Source organism: Octopus sinensis, linkage group LG23, assembly GCF_006345805.1.
Source record: "Octopus sinensis linkage group LG23, ASM634580v1, whole genome shotgun sequence".
In the NCBI taxonomy this organism is placed as follows: domain Eukaryota; kingdom Metazoa; phylum Mollusca; class Cephalopoda; order Octopoda; family Octopodidae; genus Octopus; species Octopus sinensis.
In genome coordinates, this window is record NC_043019.1 from 3,005,364 (window position 1) to 3,023,263 (window position 17,900).

Below are 17,900 nucleotides of genomic sequence, written 5' to 3' on the forward strand. Positions count from 1 at the left end.
GTGACATCAAAGATTGTCATTTATAATTTGATCAACTGTATTGCTTATTTCTTTATTCTATGAAGTTGTGCACATCTATCTTTTATAGTCATTGGAATAAATACCTTATTGGAGGACATTTCAAATACTTTACACAGAACTGAGTCAGGTATATGTCTAATACTATATGAAAGAATTTATGCTTCAAAATTATTACTCTTGTGATTTCGATTAAAAGCTAGAGGTAAAAAGGAATGAAATCTATAAAACAATGAAGTAAACAATTTCAGTAATATCTAAAAAAGGATTAACGGAGAATATATTTTGAGTTGTATTTTCAATAATTAAATAATGTATAATGTACATATTGTCTGTTTAAAATAGATTGGTTGTTAATAAACATGTAATATAAAATAATTCTCTAAAGTATGTTACTCAAATAACAAGTACTTACATATAATGGAATTAAAAAAAGCTAAAGTATTTTCAAGTTCTAGTAAATCTTTAAAAAGCCTATGAAGTCACTAGTGGTTTAATTTTTGAATTAAAGACTTTCTTCTCTGGCCTTTTTCTTCATGCATAAAATAAATCTTGATAAACACCAAAGAAATTGATAGAAGATAACATTCACTGTGAATAAATTCAAATATATAGTTCTTGTTTTACACTATCCAGTTAATCAAAAATTATTTTTGAATGTTCTCAGAATACAGGGCCATGCCATATGATAAAAGGTTAAACAATATCATAAATTTTACTTTATTTTTCATAACTAAAAAAAAATGCAGGTTTCACTTCAAGAAATACTTAGCGCTGCTGCATTGTTATTAAATAATGATTGAGGCAAAGTGAAAAGATAGTTCTTGATTAGGATATTATCTGGTAGAAGGTTTTAATTACATCTTAAAATGAGTATTTATGTGGACAACTTACCAGTTGTTGGAACAGGAGTTGTTGGAGGTGTAGTTGGAATTTCTGTAACCAAGATTACCATTTTACCAATCAGTTGATCACACATTGATGCATTTAATTACTTATTATACAAGGATATATTAGAATTAAGAAAAGTTTCTTTGTTAAACTAAAGCTGATGAAATCAGGCCAGTTTTAAAATTTACATTTGATTTGAAATGTATGTGATAGCATTACCTTTGACAAATATTTTCTAATCTGTTACAACTTAAGTTATATTATCATTCATTAAAACACTATTTTCAATATTACATTTGTAAGATGTTGAAATATATTCCCAGAAAATTCTATTTTCATAAATCTATATGCATATTTTAGACTAATCATATTTTACACTTTACAATAAAACTAGGCAATTAAGAGAAATTAATTTTTTAATATTTTTGAGTAAGATATTTTTTAATACTTTGTATTGTTTGTTATTCAAATTAAATGGAGAATTATTTGTACATTTTAATATGCTATATTAGTCTGCAACTGAGAAGATTTTTTGTAATACAGTGTAAAAGGAAAGCAAAATCATTGAATATAATAAACTAAATCTACTTCAAATACACTCATATAACAAAAGTAAATAATTCATGATATACATGATTTACTCAGGTTGGGTTTTCATTACAGGTTGAAACGATGTCACTCTCCTTATTCTACTATTGCCCACATGACCTCACAATTTTTTCTCCATATATTTTATATTTTTCATTATATAGCAGCTCAATGCTTTTTAACTGTTGACTAGTTCAGTCAAAAACATAACCACAAATAACTGGAAGATGTCTAATCTCATGATGAAATATTTTCTGTTTCTCATCCTTCTCTTGAGATCAGGAAGATGGAATTGATTAGTATATTAGAAGAACCATATCTCAAACATTCTTTTATAATTCTGTGGTCTAAAAACATTTCTACTATATACACAATTAGCAAAAGTAAAGCAAATATATACTAATACATATTATTATACTAAAACTGCTATTAGTACATTTAATTTCACTACAATAATACTATACAGTAAATTGGTGAATATGGTGCATTTCAAAATAATAAAGCTGTGCTGGATTGGTGCTTTACAATTTACATTATTACTGTCAGACATATAATTCATACTGCTAACACTGGCAGAAATTACAGAAAGGCTTTATAAATGTAGGACTTAGAATTAAATGTTGTCATCAATAAATTTCGAAAATAAACAGATTTAACATGAAATCATAACAAGCATATATTGAAGTTATAGACTAATATTACAGTTCTTTGGTAACTAACAAATTGTTTATTGATGCTGTTTAGTTGTAGTTCAACCCTGATCAAATAGACCTATCCAACCATAACTATTTCATTTTTATAGGGAATTATCTGTGTGAGTTTCTTTTCTTTAAGAAGATAGAATGTAATTTGTGGGAGATTTGGCTGCTAGTCCACAATAAGATGTTGTAATAAGTGACAGACATTAACATTTTTAATGGATTTTGTACAAGATGTGAAAAAAATTGAATACTTTCAGATAAATGCTACTTTTGTTTAAAACAAATGATTTTTTTTCATCATATAAAACAGAATATATGAAGTGCAACACTGTAAGGCCGTGAATTGTGGGTGGTAATAATTCAACAGGTTAAGATTAAGCTGTTGGATTTGCAACAGGAATCTATGAGAAAAGCTCAATAAAGGAAATTTGGGCTTCAAACATTATGGAACTGATACAGCAATATGTGATGCACATTAATGAAATTTACACAACAAAAAAGTGCATAAACTGCTAGGGGGAAGATAATTGTAGTAGAGACAGAGCAATGGAAAATTTCATATGTAGTAATTAAGTAAAATCACTGAATTATGTAGATGAGATGATGAAAGATTAATAGTGATACTGCTTGAGGTGACACTGTATTTTTTGAAATTCATACAAAAGTAACTTTATGTTACAATAATATTGATAATTTTGGTGGTAATGTTGAATATAACCAATATTGAATAGCTATATTACAGCAATATAATCATAACAGTAGTATAAGGGATTATGAAACATTTAATATTGGCAAATGTAATGGTGATTGTGAGTATTAAGTAAATAATATTGTAATAGCAAGCCTCATTATAACAATATTATAGCTTTATATTTACAATACTAATGAGAATTGAAAGAATTGATGAGTTTATTATCATACAGTTCTATATCCGTCAAATGTAAATAATGTAGTTTATTATCATATTTTAAAGAGCAATGAGGAAAACATTTGGCTTTTAAACATAAATAAAAATGATATAGTAGTTTAGTTGTTATTCTCTAAATAAATTTCTAACTAACGTGCTCTACTAAAAGCTTATATACTAAATAAGAAGCAAGCCAAATAGCAAAGACAAAAATATTTCTTCTTACCTGGATATATCTGTTCAAACAGGTCATTTTTAAGAAAATCTAATTCATTAAAATCTTGTAAAATGAAAGTATTTTCCTGAGAGGGTTTTGATGAAAGTCCTTCAAGTTCTTTTGTGTCATATAAGCCAATACCAATAGCATAAACATGGATGTTAGCATCATGGGCCAATTTTGCCTGGGGAATTGTCTGATAGTGTTCAATATTAGAAACACCATCTGTGATGAGGAATGCAATGTTTCGAGCTTCGGGTCTGTCTCCATTCTCAGGTGTAAACATTCTTGTTCGCATTGTACGAAATGCATGAGCTATATTTGTGCTGCCATAACGGTAAGGAATATTATCAATTGCATTGAATATATCTTCTTTTGTAGTATAAGCATTGAGGTTGAATTGAATAAAAACATTCGTGCTGTATGTTGCTATTCCAACATGGACAACGTCGTTTTCAATGTCAGCATCAGCCAAAAAATGCTTGATAAAATCGAGAACTTTCTTGAAGTTTTGTCTACTCACACTTGTAGATGAATCCACCATGAAAACTATGTCAGAAGGAACTGCTATATATTCAGCTGTTAAAAAGTACAAAGTTACAAGAATATTGTCAATATGATATGTGGAATTCAGTGAATATAGAGAGCTATTTAAAAAAAGATTAAATATCATAAATCAATTGATTACTGTATTGAAAATGAATTTCACAACATAGAATTATATTATTTTTATTAATTTAGAGTGTACGTAGATATACTGTATATCTTCTGGAGCGAAAGCTATGCTAAAATTTATGAGAAAAGGCCTAGTCTTAATATTTTTCTGTTTCTTATATGAGTATTGTTTCATTTGAAATTGAAATTGTTAAGTCCAAAGAGCTTCAATGAACTGCTGGTTATGGAAGTCATTAGTGAAACATCAATAAACTGATGAGTTATATGAAAATATATGCTAAGAATAATTCAGAACCAAGTAAGAATCATGGTTAACAATGAGAAGTAATTCAAAGTTATCAGCGAAAATAGAAATAAATCAGAGTAAAAGTTGAAGTGTTAGTGAGAAAATTACTCACCAGTTGTTGTAGGTATTGTTGTGGGAACTGTGAAAAAAGTGTATTGTGTGAATATTTAACCTGAGACTTATGCAGTATATATATGTTAGCAACACTTTGAAATTGATTAATTATAATAAAAATGCATTTCTTAAATTTCATGTTAAATATTCTGGTATTTACATACAAATTAAACTAAAAGAGAAAATGTGTATCATTTCAATTGTTTTGTGATTTGATATTAATGATTGAACAACATGAAAATGTAGAGTAGGTTTTACTTAATAAACTGAATTTAGTTTAAAATATTCAGTTACTTTATGTTTGCTTCACTGGTGTATAAGTTCAGAATTGCAATTATAAAGAAATATTTATTGTGTGTGTGTGTGTATATATATATATATAGATATGTATGTATGTATATAGACACATACATACATGTATACATATAGACACATACATACATGTATACACACACAAATATACATATCCACCACATATATATATACATACATACATCTAACACACACATACATGTGTGTATCTCTCTCTCTCTCTCTCTCTGTATGTGTGCATGTATGTAATATATATATATCTATATATTTATATATCATACGTACACACATAGAACATGTCCAATTGGCCTTTGCATAAGATTAGGACACCTCCAACAACTTCCACTCACATCTATAGTAGAAGAATTCTAAGTTGTGAGATGTAGATTGGTACAGGGACTCATGTCAGACGTGTGCATCACTACAGAATCAGGATGCAAGTGGGCAGAGGACATGTTAGTTGCACAAGCTAATTACATGGTGAAGATTGTCATGACCCTTACAAACACATGCCACCAAGGAGAGGATAATGATCAAAAGCCGTATAACTAGTACCCTGGGGAGCTTGAGCCAAATGGGACCTCTGAACAGGAACAGCATGTGAATAAACCAACAGAAACTGAAATTTTTTTTTATATCTCTTCCTGTATAGTACATATAGGTCAGCTGTGTAGGAGAGAGGGACACTTCTATGCACATATTCTCAGGGTGTAAAACAACTTATCCAAGGGAGACAAATATAGCACTATGACAAATTGCTTATGACACTCACGCTATGAAAGAGAAAGAGACACAAGAAACGACAACCATGGAGGAAATAAACATCATCAGTCAATTTCGTGTGGGAAGGAGGAAAACTTGTCCATAGCAAGAAGAAACAGCAGTTTACTATATATAACCCAATCATGGGATATTTAGGTGAACAGTTATCTCACATCATGTAGACAACCCCAAGCCATTTGTAGTTTTGTTGCTCTAAAGAAGCAATGTAGACAATTCTGATCAAACTTACAGTTCCAAGTAAACAATGGTGTTATCATGCCTTTGAATAGAAGAGTACCACATACTAGAGTCTTATGCAAGATTGGTGGGAGGAAGGGTGGCAGGTATGCTATTCCAAGTCAAGACTGGATGTACAGGACTCTTTATCCAGTTATTATAGAAAAATGCTTGCAATCAGTGGAATAAGGAGAAGAGAACGTAAAGTAGTTACTTGCAGGGGGTGAGTGGCAGCAGAAAAATTACTACGTTGGTTATAGAACAACAAAGATAAGATAAAATGGAAGCCAGGAGAAGAGAATGTGTAGTGATTTGGCCACAACTGCTGACATGCCACTGAGAGGTTCTTACAATTCAGGGTTTAAACACCCTGTGATCATTGTATGTTTTACACACACACACAATAAATAAATAGATATATAATAGGTAAGATACATATAATGTTATATAGACATTGTATATATATATATATATATATATATATATATTCAGCAAAATTTAGATTCAAATGAATATGGTACTTAAATTAGATGCACCAGAATTTTGTATGGTGTAATCCATATAAATCCATGGGGTGATTATAATCAAAAAAGCAACAAGAAAATCTTCAGTAATTTGGTACGATCGTTTCACACTACATCATTTTATTAAACATTTTAAGTATTACAACAGTTTTAAAATGTTGAGCAATCATCATCCATTTATAGAGGTTTTCCATCAATACATATACTTATTTTCCTGTTAAAATGTTTAATAAAATGATGTAGCGTGAAACAATCGTACCAAATTACCAAAGATATTCTTGTTGCTTATTTTGAGTATATATATATATATATATATATATATATATACAAAAGAATTTTTTGCATAATGAGATAAAAAACCAAGGCTGTGTAGATAGAATATTTATAGATAAAAGGTTTACAGCTGTTTCCAGGATATTTATTAATTATATACCTTCATCGGAGACGGTGCGAGAGAATGGTTAAGTAATAGTTAATTTAGATGGGATACAAAATAGAGAGTGAGGTGGAGGAAAGAAAATAGCTGTGAGATATGTAGGGATATTGAATTTGTAGATCCATTTTTTAGACAGAATAGTATATATGTAAGATTCCAATACCTTATGAGTAAAATCTAACAGTATTTAAAATTTTAAATATAAATTTACTAAACATATTCTCAAATAAACTCCATTATGTACTATTTACACAAAAATTTTTCAGAAAAATATCCTCATCTCTCATCATGCTGACACTAAATAATATTAAATTCTACTATAATCATTATTTTTTTATATTTGTACTAATGTGTACATAAAATAATCTAAAATAACTTAATAAAAAGTTATGCATTTTTTCAGAGGAAAATAAACTTTTGTAAATTTATGTATTAACATCATTTTTTTTCCATTCATGAATTCAAAAAATATAGAAGAACCATAAATAATATATCATATAAGTAACATTTATCAAAGATATTACTTCAAAAAATCATTATTCACCAGTTATAAGCTAATAGCAAATCTGTTTATATAAGTATGGAAAACTTTACGATACATTTATTCAATTTGAACCAAATCATATATTATTTTTTTAAAAACATATTTAAAGTGTAAGTTAAATGCATTTAAGATAATATTAAAATTATGTAATATATAATATTATACTTTATTAGTATGTATGTATGTGAAGGTATAATGCAAAACAGATAAATGTATGGTGTGACGCACTTACCAGTTGTTGTGGGAATTGTGGTGGCAACTGAAATGGACGAATCCAATAAGAAAGGCACTTTTAAATTTATATATGTATGTGTTATAATTATTTTACATTTGGGGATGCGATGCATGTGGCAATTGACTAAACTAAACCAACTAGAAATATAATGGTAGTTAATAGTGTTTATTTTATACTCAAGCTAGCATATGCTTAAATGTTTCTTCTTTTTCTGTGTCTCGCATGCATATATAAACATATTTATATGAATTAAGTAAATTTATTGAGTAAACTGCTCACTATATTTTACAATTTTCTATATTTCTGAATTCATAGAATGTGATATTACAAGAATATTGTTGCTCTAACTGTCACTTTAAACAACATTAATCAGTGTTTCAGTTACTTTAGATATTGTGTTGAGACCACTAGTTAAATCCTCCTTGTTATTCTTACTGAGAAACTTTGATTTTTCCTGACATGCAACTAATGAAAAAAATTAAACAAAATGTCATTCTAATTGACCCACACCTTATAATCCCTTCTTCCATCAAAGATCCCAACAAATCCTCACACACTATAGATCTCTTCAGTCTATTTCTCAAATATACTAAAGCATCTTTATTTCTTCAACTTTACAAGATGACTAAATCTATATCACATTCTATATCACACACATCACATTCAAAGATACTAATTTTTATAAAATCATGCCTGTATTACTGCTTCTTTCAGTCTGACATAATATTGGTTATTAACAATTCATGTTTGGTAGCCAACTACTTTGTCATTAAGAATTTCCATTGTATTGACCAACTTACATATATTATTTAGTAAATCAGCTTGCAAAATCTCTCATTCTCAAACAAAGACATTTTAATCCCTCATTGTTTAGACCGGTGAAGGAACATTCATATTAAGACTGCAGAAATTCACTTTCAATTCTGAGCAAACTTTCTTTGGTATAACATGTTGTTTAACATGATATATCACTTTGATATTTTAGCAGAAAAAGAATGCTACCTTTCTAAACATTACTTTCTTCTTACTAAGCATAAATTTGACTTTGATGCTATTATTATGAAGTGCTCTTTCTACATCTCTTCAGATACACAACTATAACAAATTGTGCTCATACAAACTTTGTAGTTACACTCAACTCCATTTAAACTTACTCTTCTCTCTTGACATCACATCTCTATTCTCTCTACCCCCAGTACTAAAAGTTACATGATGTCCATCATACAGACGACAGTATCTATTCTAAACCCACTGCTTTCAAAGTTATTTTGACAATGACCTCACTTCTAATATGTCAGTTTCAGTATTAACTGCATCACTATTGCATTTATTTGTCCCTTATGAATTATGTATGTTGTGTTGCCCTTGTTTCTGAAATTAGACAATAATCAAAAAGCTATTTGTTATATGTTGAGACTCAACCAGACTATAAACAGAAATTTGGATAGTGTTACAACCCAATAAGTGTTTCAACCCACTAACTCCTAAGGAGAGCTTCAGATAAAAATCGCAATATCATTCTAAAGCAAACTGAAAGTATTTCAATATGTAAAATATATTTGGATATTTCATATACAGTATTTTTCAATATTTAAAATATATTTATTAGATTTGAATATTTTTCGATATTTAAAATATATTTATTAGATTTGAATATTTAAAATATAGTATATAATTTTTAGACTATGGAATATTTCAGTATTTTAGCAATGATTGTAAAATACCTTTTTCATAACTTTTAATAAAAGGCAGGAAATAAAGAGCAAGGAAACTTACCAGTTGTTGTAGGTGTTGTAGTTGGTACTGTAAAGAAAATGATAAGAAAAAATTAGTTTCAGAAGTTATGATTGCCAATAATTGCTTCAGTAATTATTTAACAGTGAAAAAAGGCGAAATTAATCATAATTTGAATGGAAACATTATTATTAACATTATTACAAAATGTCTCTTTGGAATTGCTTATGCAACTTTCTTGATAATGTAATCTGTTAATTTCCTATCAAGCTGTCTTTTAGATGTCTAACTTCACCATGAGGTGAGGCTATAAGTTTTTTTTTAATCTGTATGTATGGGGAAGCATTATAAATGACAGGTGCTAAGTGAGACAAACGTTTACTGAGAGTTTATGAAGTTTCAATCAATAAACTCATGGAGGGTGTCAGTAATACCTACCTAGCAAATTAATGATGTGGTATTTGTACTAGGAGAACTGAAATCATTGTCTTACATAATTTTGTACAAAATTAGTTCTATTTGTATAGTAGTCAAATTCACAGTAATATTTTGCGATATATAATTATTAACTTTGATTAACTAAATGATTAATATTAGTGCAGTATATTAAACAGAAAGTAATTACAGGGGATATAATATATGTTTTATAATGACTTTCTAAAAGTGTGCTAAAACATGACTGCTGTGGTGCAAATTGTAAAGTGAGGTTGAAACTAGACAAAACTTACCAGTAGGCTCGGTTGGAGGTTCAGTTGTAGCTTTCGCAAAATAAAAGTATAATTTCCATTATGAAGTGATGAAAACTTTTGCAATTGTTATGATTTATACAAATTAATTAAGAAATCCACTAAATGTACTGTTATTTTCTATTTGCTATATATTGAGATTCTACATTCACTGACATTCGATCAGACCATAAATGGAAATTTATGATTGAATGAATACATTCTTACACTAAAGTATAAAAAGTCATGAACAAACATTTCACAATTAAGTTTATGATAAACTTTATAAGCACAAAATATAACAAGTTTATTGCTGTAACAGTAATTCTAAAGTAGAAACTCTTTGCATACATAACTACTTTTTGCAGTCAAATTACATTAATTTTAAAATCCAATAAAAGTAATTTAATGAAAATTTGCATAAACAGATTAAATTCATTACTGAATATGAATTGCCATTTTAAACAAAATTGAAATGTGCAAATATAAGAGAGAATTTTTGTGTCATATAATAAATATCTGTTTTAACTTTTACTATTGTGTTTTTTTTTTTGGGTTTTTTTTTGGTCTGAAAGAAGTGGTTGAACCCATGACCATTAGAGGACATCCGAGACCAATGAAATCAGCATAAATAATGTTTCTCTCAAACAGCTACATGGAGAACAATGAGCATGTTTTGGGAAGTTAGGATTAAGAGAAGTGGTCATTGTGAGCCTGAGACAATGGCAGATCTAGGTTTAAAAAATAAATATTGGTGATCTTTAAAGAGAGATTCAAGATATTGGAAAAGGTAGCTGTTAATGACTGACTCTCTCACTTTTTAGATGAATAATATGTTGGTAGAAGAGTTGCCTAGATGGGAAGAAGACACACATAGTGCATGTTTACAAATAACTGGATGGATCTCTGGAATGACAGTAATAATGAAGAACTTGATGAGAATAGATGCTAGTTCTACAGTACATTCTTTGAGGGTAATGGAAGGACATTAGCAAAAGTCAATGATCATGTTAATTTGATATGACCAAAGCTGTTTTTATATTTTAAGTGTATGTGCACTTGCTAATGAGATTGGTGGAGTGGAGAGGAAATATATTGGATGAAATTTATCTTGGATGAAATTTACCTTGGATGAAATAGTATGCGCAGTGTGGGCTGGGGTGGATCAATAAATGAAGAGGATTTCTGTGGGGGTATATTGGAAACTGTCATGGTTAAGAAGTGAAGAGAAGAAGAACTCCATAAAAATTTGTAGAGATAAATCTGGCAGGAGACCAAAATGATTTGCAGTGCTGCAAGAAGTGGAAGCGTTTCCAGGTTCTCTGATGTATGGAGGTACCCATCATGTTTCAGATGTAGATGTATCAAAGGGTAAAAGCTATCCAGTTTGTAAGTGTGAGACATAATTAAGATTTCGATCACCTGCTTAACTGTCTCTGATGGATGAGGAATAAAGCACATGCGCTAGGGTCTGGACATCAAGACCAGCATTGCTTAGTATGTGGATGTTTGCTAAACTACTGACAGTTTAGAAGGAGGTTAGGTTTAAATGAGAAAAACAAATCTTGTACTTTGAGTATCTACATCAATCAGGGAAGATAGGGGATGAAGCTAATTGTTAAACAGAGTTAAAGATTACAAAAGATTTGATTTGCTGCAAAGGTAACATTTGTATGAAATGAATGTGAGAGCCACGGTGAGTTGTGAGGAATGAAGTCGATGACTTCAGAGAAAGATGAAGTGAAATACATGTTGTCAAAAACAAAAGAGATATGGTCAGAGTTGTTGGAGCTTAGAAGAGCAGAGGCATTGCAAAAGGAAGATTTAGAGGCAAAGTAACTAAAAGTTTTTGAGAGCAGTGTGGGGGAGAGAATGAAATCAATATCTACACAGATACTAAGGAATGTCGAATTTATAGGAGGTGTGTAGATGTGCATGCATGTATGTGAAGGAAATAGATTAACAGAGTGAAAGAGAAAGAATAAAAAAAGATCCATGAACTAGGAAATTAGTAACAGTTTAGTAATATTTCAGTGATACTTCAGCAATACTCCAGGAATAGTTCTATAGTACTCCTGTTCTACATTAACACTTGAATAAAAAAAAACCCAAAAAACTCAATAACACTGTAGTGCACTCCAGTAATAATTCAGTACTCTAATAGCAGCACAGTTGAACTCTTGTAAAGTCTAATAATAGTTAAAAAAATAAATATTTATGTTTGTAAGCCATGTCCCATATAAATCTTTGATCAATGATGGGTGTTCTGGTGGAAAGACTAAACCAACTCATGATTAATATTAATGGACACGAGTTAAAATATAGAAACAATTATTCAAGAGACTGTGTTTCAGTAACAATTTTAGTTTGTGTTACTGTTAGTAAAATAAAACAGTTTCTTTTCGTTATGTATAATATCTAAAACTTGATCATGATAAATTGACTGATCAATCTATGCTTGTGTGCATTGTTGAGAAGGGGCATTCAGGTTGTTGTAACTGGTTTCTTTCAAAGATTATCTGCATAAAATTTTTTGAATTCAAGAGGCCAGTAAGGAAAAATATGCCTTTTATTGTCTTTTTTCTCATATTTAAAAACTCTGCCTAAAACTTATTATCATGACTTTAATTGATGCTTTGTTGGTGTGTGGTAAACACTGTGTTTACAATGAAAATGTATTTAATACACAGAGTTCTTACATTGTTTTAGAAGCTGCATCTTCTTTTATCATTAACTTGAGAATTGCATTGTCAATTATTCAAATAACTGAATATTTGGTAATGTGATTCAAAATATTAACAACAATTTGGTGTATAGGTGCGTGTGTGTGTGTGTTTTCTCTGCAATTATTTGCTGTATAATGTTTATTCTCTCATATATCTACATTTACTACATTTTTTACTTTGTTTGAAAAGCAACCACATACAATTTTTATATAATTTGGGATATATTTGAAATTTCACAATCATCTTTGTTTTGCAGAATAAAACTATGACAAAGCTAGCAGTAACTAAAAACAACATAATTCAGTATTTTTAGACAAGATTCTGTAAGTATTTGATTTTGATTTTGATTTTTCCAGTTTCAGCTCATGAGCTGTGGCCATGCTGGGGCACCGCCATTTGCTGGGGCACCGCCATTTGCTGGGGCACCGCCATATTGTATAAAATTAATAGTAAATAACTTACATAAAATTAATAGTAAATAACTTACATAACACAATTTGGAAGAACACAATACATTTGGAAAGTAGTTTATACATGTGATAAGCATTATAATTTTAATTGCATGCAATGTGAACCATGTGGAAAGGTAGAAAATAACATTGAATTTATCTCTATGGTTCAAGCTTGGAACTATGTCAAGCTGACAGTGGGATTAAGAAGTGATTTACTAATGTGAAAATTAATGTGATCATGATAATTTAAGCAGGAAAGTTATTAAAAAAAACTTTCTATCTATGACTTGCAAAATTAACAGGAATCTCAAGAATAAATGTGTATTAAATATTAATCAGCAATGAAATGTGTATAACTCGGAAACAAAGACAATACCTGTAATTATCTTTTGTGATAACAGCAATTATTATATCATGTTGTTGTTGTTATAGTAGAGATACCGGAAGTTACATGATCATTTAATTTGTTGCAATTACTTTCAAACAAAAGTGCAATGTATGAAGTACATTATCTTATAATTTTGTTGTTAACGATTTTGTCAAACTGGTATCTCATTAGAATTTTCAAGTAAAAAATTCATTATTAAATGTTATGTGATCTTTAAATTACTGAATTATTTCAAAATTGACTGAGATTTTAATTTTTCTATGATTTCCTTGAATGATATATCCATCTTTTAAGCAAAATATAAAAAAAAGAAAATTATCTTACCATGAGTTTTGCCCTGATTTGACATTGTAGAAAATTTTTCCAACATGATTCAAATATGAATACCAAGCTGTCTTAGAAAAAATATTTTTCTGCCAATGTATATCAATTCTTAAATGTCTAGTAAATGTTAATGTAGTTTTAAAGTTATGGCACCTCATGCAACACTAAAAAACCATTAAATAAAGGGCTTGGATGATCTTGAATGTTGAGTAATAATTTATATTTAGTGCTACTTTGAAATTGACAGCAAATGAAGAATAAAATGCACTTAGGATGGTACGAACAATTCTAAGTGAAAAGTTTGGCCATGTACTTAAAACTGGAATGGCTAAAATATTTTGGATTTGAATGAGTAGTTAAAGAGTAATTATTGAACTGGTAACTAAGAGCGAATTATATAAGTTTGACTGTATCATAAAACTATGAAACAATCTGTAATATATAAATCAAATTAATTTATATAGATACAATATTATATAAAGATAGCATAAAATTAAATCATATAGATATACTGAAAGTATGGGTAATGCATTTATTAGTAGATAAATAATTGTATGAATCTTAAAATGAAATAATTAATAGGTTTACAAAAAGACTGATAAACTCAGTTGAAGAAGCATTTAAAACATTTACTGATTCTTCTGATAATGACCTAAATTATTTGAAACTGTAGGGAAGTTCATATCTATTCTAAGACCTAGCTAACTATTTCATCAGAATATCATATAAAGTGAAATAAAAATATATAGGACATGATATTTTTGATTCTTGGCAAAAGTTTATGATATTTATAACATCAATATGTCGGGGGAAAAGTTTTGAAATATGTATAATTAAGACCTTTGGAAACTATATCAACAAATGGAATAGCTTAGCCACACTTTACTTACAGTATATATATAATTTACTGCAAGCAGTTTGAGTGGCTTAAGTCAGCGCTAGAAGAAAAATGACCATCTTTGGTTTCAAGATGAAAGGTGTTCTTTCATCAGGATAATGCTCGGTCACCTACAGTTAAAATGATATTCCAAAGGCTGGAACAGTTTGAATGAGAAACGATGCCCCACCCCACCATGTTCATTGGACATTGCTCCATCTGATTATCATTTATTCCATAGTCTTCAAAATCATTTGGACAGAAAAAATATAAATTCTGTAGATGAGGTAAGAACAGTACTGGAGGAGTATTTTTCATCACAGACAAGTGAATTTTCGAAGAGGGGCCTTGCAAGTCTACCAGATAGGTGAAAGAGCAGTGTATAAAATGAAGGAGAGTATATTTTAGATTAAAAAAGAACTGTGATTAAAAAAATGCATTATTTATGGGAGATATATGTAGATATGTGTGCACACGCATATATAGCTACATGAATGCTCACACCCCTACAAATAAGGGGACTTCAATGAGTTCATATAACATGTTAGAAATGGAAGAATACATTTGTAGTAGACTAGCGTATTTGCTGGTAAACACCAACAGGTAGTATTGCAGCTGATACCTATATATTCCAGTGGTTGTGATCCATTTCTTTCTCTCACTGCTAAGATGCCAAGAAGCACAGATCTCTCTCTCTCTCTGCCTCCACCAGGACAGCAGGCACAAGCTACACTGAAATGTTCTGACCACTTCTATTATTTCTCTGACTATATGTTGAGCAATGTATACTTGTTATTTACAAAATGCTTTGCTTAAGCTGTGTTAACTCCAGTATTTTCTATGAACTCTCTATGTGAGTATTGTATATATTTTGACTGAGACACTGTAGCTCAATGTTTTCACTCACAACAATAGAAAAATGTGTTAATGTTAAAATGATGTTGCATTTCCTTATTGCATTCTTCACACAAAAATTACTGGTACATCTTATTTACACCAATCACTAAATGTTAAATTATACAGTATCTAATATCCAAAATGATGAAACTGTCATGGCTAAAATATCTCCAACCTAAGCTCACTCAGTCATGGTTGTGAGAGCTAAATAACAACAACAAAACTAGTACATATAGTTGTAAAGAGGTGAGAGAGACTAAAGCTACTGTTACATGCCTGGATGTTGAGAAAACAGTATAGGTGGACTAAGTCTTTTAATTGTCATAAAGTTTCTTTGCAATAATATAAGTGAGTGAGCAAATGGATGAGTGATGAGACAATGATAAATAGCATTCTTCATAATAAGTGATTCGGTGAGACTAAATGATACTAATAGCATTTGGTGTTAAAATTATGCATATGAGCTGCAATTATGCAATGTTATATACCAATACAATGGAATATTATGATCAATTTATACTACATGAAAAGTAGTTTGAAATATTTGCAATAAATTATTGTGAAACTATTGTGTGCTTAAACTATTTGTGATTTTTAATTGTCTTAATTTTGCCGTTAGAGTGCAGTGTTTCCCTAAGCATCCATATAAAACTAACTTTTCTACATGTTCCTATTTTAAACTTTCTTACCTGGAACTATTTTCTCAAGGATTTTATCCTTAAGAAATTCTATCTCATCAAGACTTTGCACAGTGAAAGCATTTTCTTTGGCAGGAGGGGAACAAATTTGAATCAACTCTCTTGAGTCACGTAGTTTAAAGCCAACGGCATAAACATGAATGTTAGCTGCATGAGTCAATCTAGCTTGAGGAACTGTCTGATAGTGTTCAATATTAGAAATACCATCCGTAATGACGACCGCAATATTTCGTGCATCAGGTCTATCTCCGTTCTCAGGTGTAAACATTTTATTGCGCAAAGTGCGAAACATATGAGCAGCATTTGTGCTGCCATATCTATAACGGATGTTATCAATTGCATCTAGCATTTCACTCTTGGAAAGGAAGTCATTGAGATAAAACTGAATATACATTCTTGTACTGTATAATGCCAAACCAATACGAACACTGCCATAATCAATGTCAGCTTCTGATACAAAATCTTTTATGTAGTCAATAAATTTTTGGAAATTCCTTTGTCCGACACTTGTTGAAGAATCAACCAGGAAAATTAAGTCAGTAGGTATAGTCTTCTGAACACCTATTAAAAAGTTTAAAGAAACAGCTACATTTCCATTTCATGTATATACAAGTCTTTAAAAAATTATTTTTAAAGCTATTCAAGATTTCTATATAGAATGCTAATTCAGAGAAACAGATGTAAACAGAACTGATAATAATGACCCAAAACTTTGATGGAACATGTATTCATAATGAAGATGGGTGAAACTTTTAGCTATTCAATCCAGTTTGTTACAATCCATATTTATTCAGTAACTTTAAGAGAACTGTTTATGATATAAAAATGCTCTATCAATTAGTGGAACTAAATAAAATCTACTTAGTTTCAATTTATTTTGTTGGTATTTTTTATTATAAGAAGTCTATTTAATCTTCAGTCTTTCAATTTGATAATATTCATTTAAAATGTACAAACAGCTTTAGCTTGCTTGCCTTCATGATAATTTCTTTTAAGAAGACAAAATGTCAATGTTTGAATGTTATGAGTGTAACAGATTCATTATATAGAAATACTTAACTGCTGAATAATGAAGAACAAATTTGTCTTTGGTCAGATTTGAATTCTGAGACAAGAGAGAAGTACTACAAGGAATTTTATCTGTTACTCTAATAATTCTGTCACCTTCACATAATAATGATGATGATGATGATAATTTCTGACTTATGCACAAAGCCAACAATTTTGAGGAGAGGAATTAGTCAATACCAATGACATCAGTACTGGACTGGTGCTTTATTAATACTGCAGGGATGGAAAGTAGAGTTGACCTTGGCAGGAACTGAACATAGGAAGTAAAGCAGTCAGAAGAGATACTGATAAGCATGTTGCCTGATGCTTTAAAACTTTTGCCAATCCATTATATAAACGAAGAAATGTTTGCAAATGCTCAAAGGAGAGTAAAATTCTATACTAAAAGTTGAAGTATAAATAGACTGATGTAATTCAGAAGAGTTTTATATTGTTATAATAACTGATTTGTAAGTAGCTGGTTCTAAGTTTAAACATATTGAAATATTATTTTGTAAAACAGAAATATACATCTTACCTTGAGGTGCAGCTGCAGGAATAATCACTGTCAAAATAAAGAAG

The 17,900-nt window shown here is 29.8% G+C and overlaps 1 protein-coding gene across 1 annotated transcript in view; it reads right to left on the bottom strand.

The window, feature by feature from the left end:
* The window catches only part of LOC115223644, a 207,068-nt gene that overhangs the window by 67,990 nt on the left and 121,178 nt on the right, over positions 1–17,900 (bottom strand). Inside the window, exons 45-52 of the mRNA XM_036512623.1 lie at positions 17,857–17,883; positions 16,260–16,829; positions 9,910–9,939; positions 9,224–9,250; positions 7,445–7,471; positions 4,396–4,422; positions 3,332–3,901; positions 913–954 (exon numbers count right to left, since the gene is read on the bottom strand). Coding sequence (XP_036368516.1) covers positions 913–954; positions 3,332–3,901; positions 4,396–4,422; positions 7,445–7,471; positions 9,224–9,250; positions 9,910–9,939; positions 16,260–16,829; positions 17,857–17,883 — 1,320 coding nt within the window. The remainder of the gene's footprint in view (positions 1–912; positions 955–3,331; positions 3,902–4,395; positions 4,423–7,444; positions 7,472–9,223; positions 9,251–9,909; positions 9,940–16,259; positions 16,830–17,856; positions 17,884–17,900) is intronic.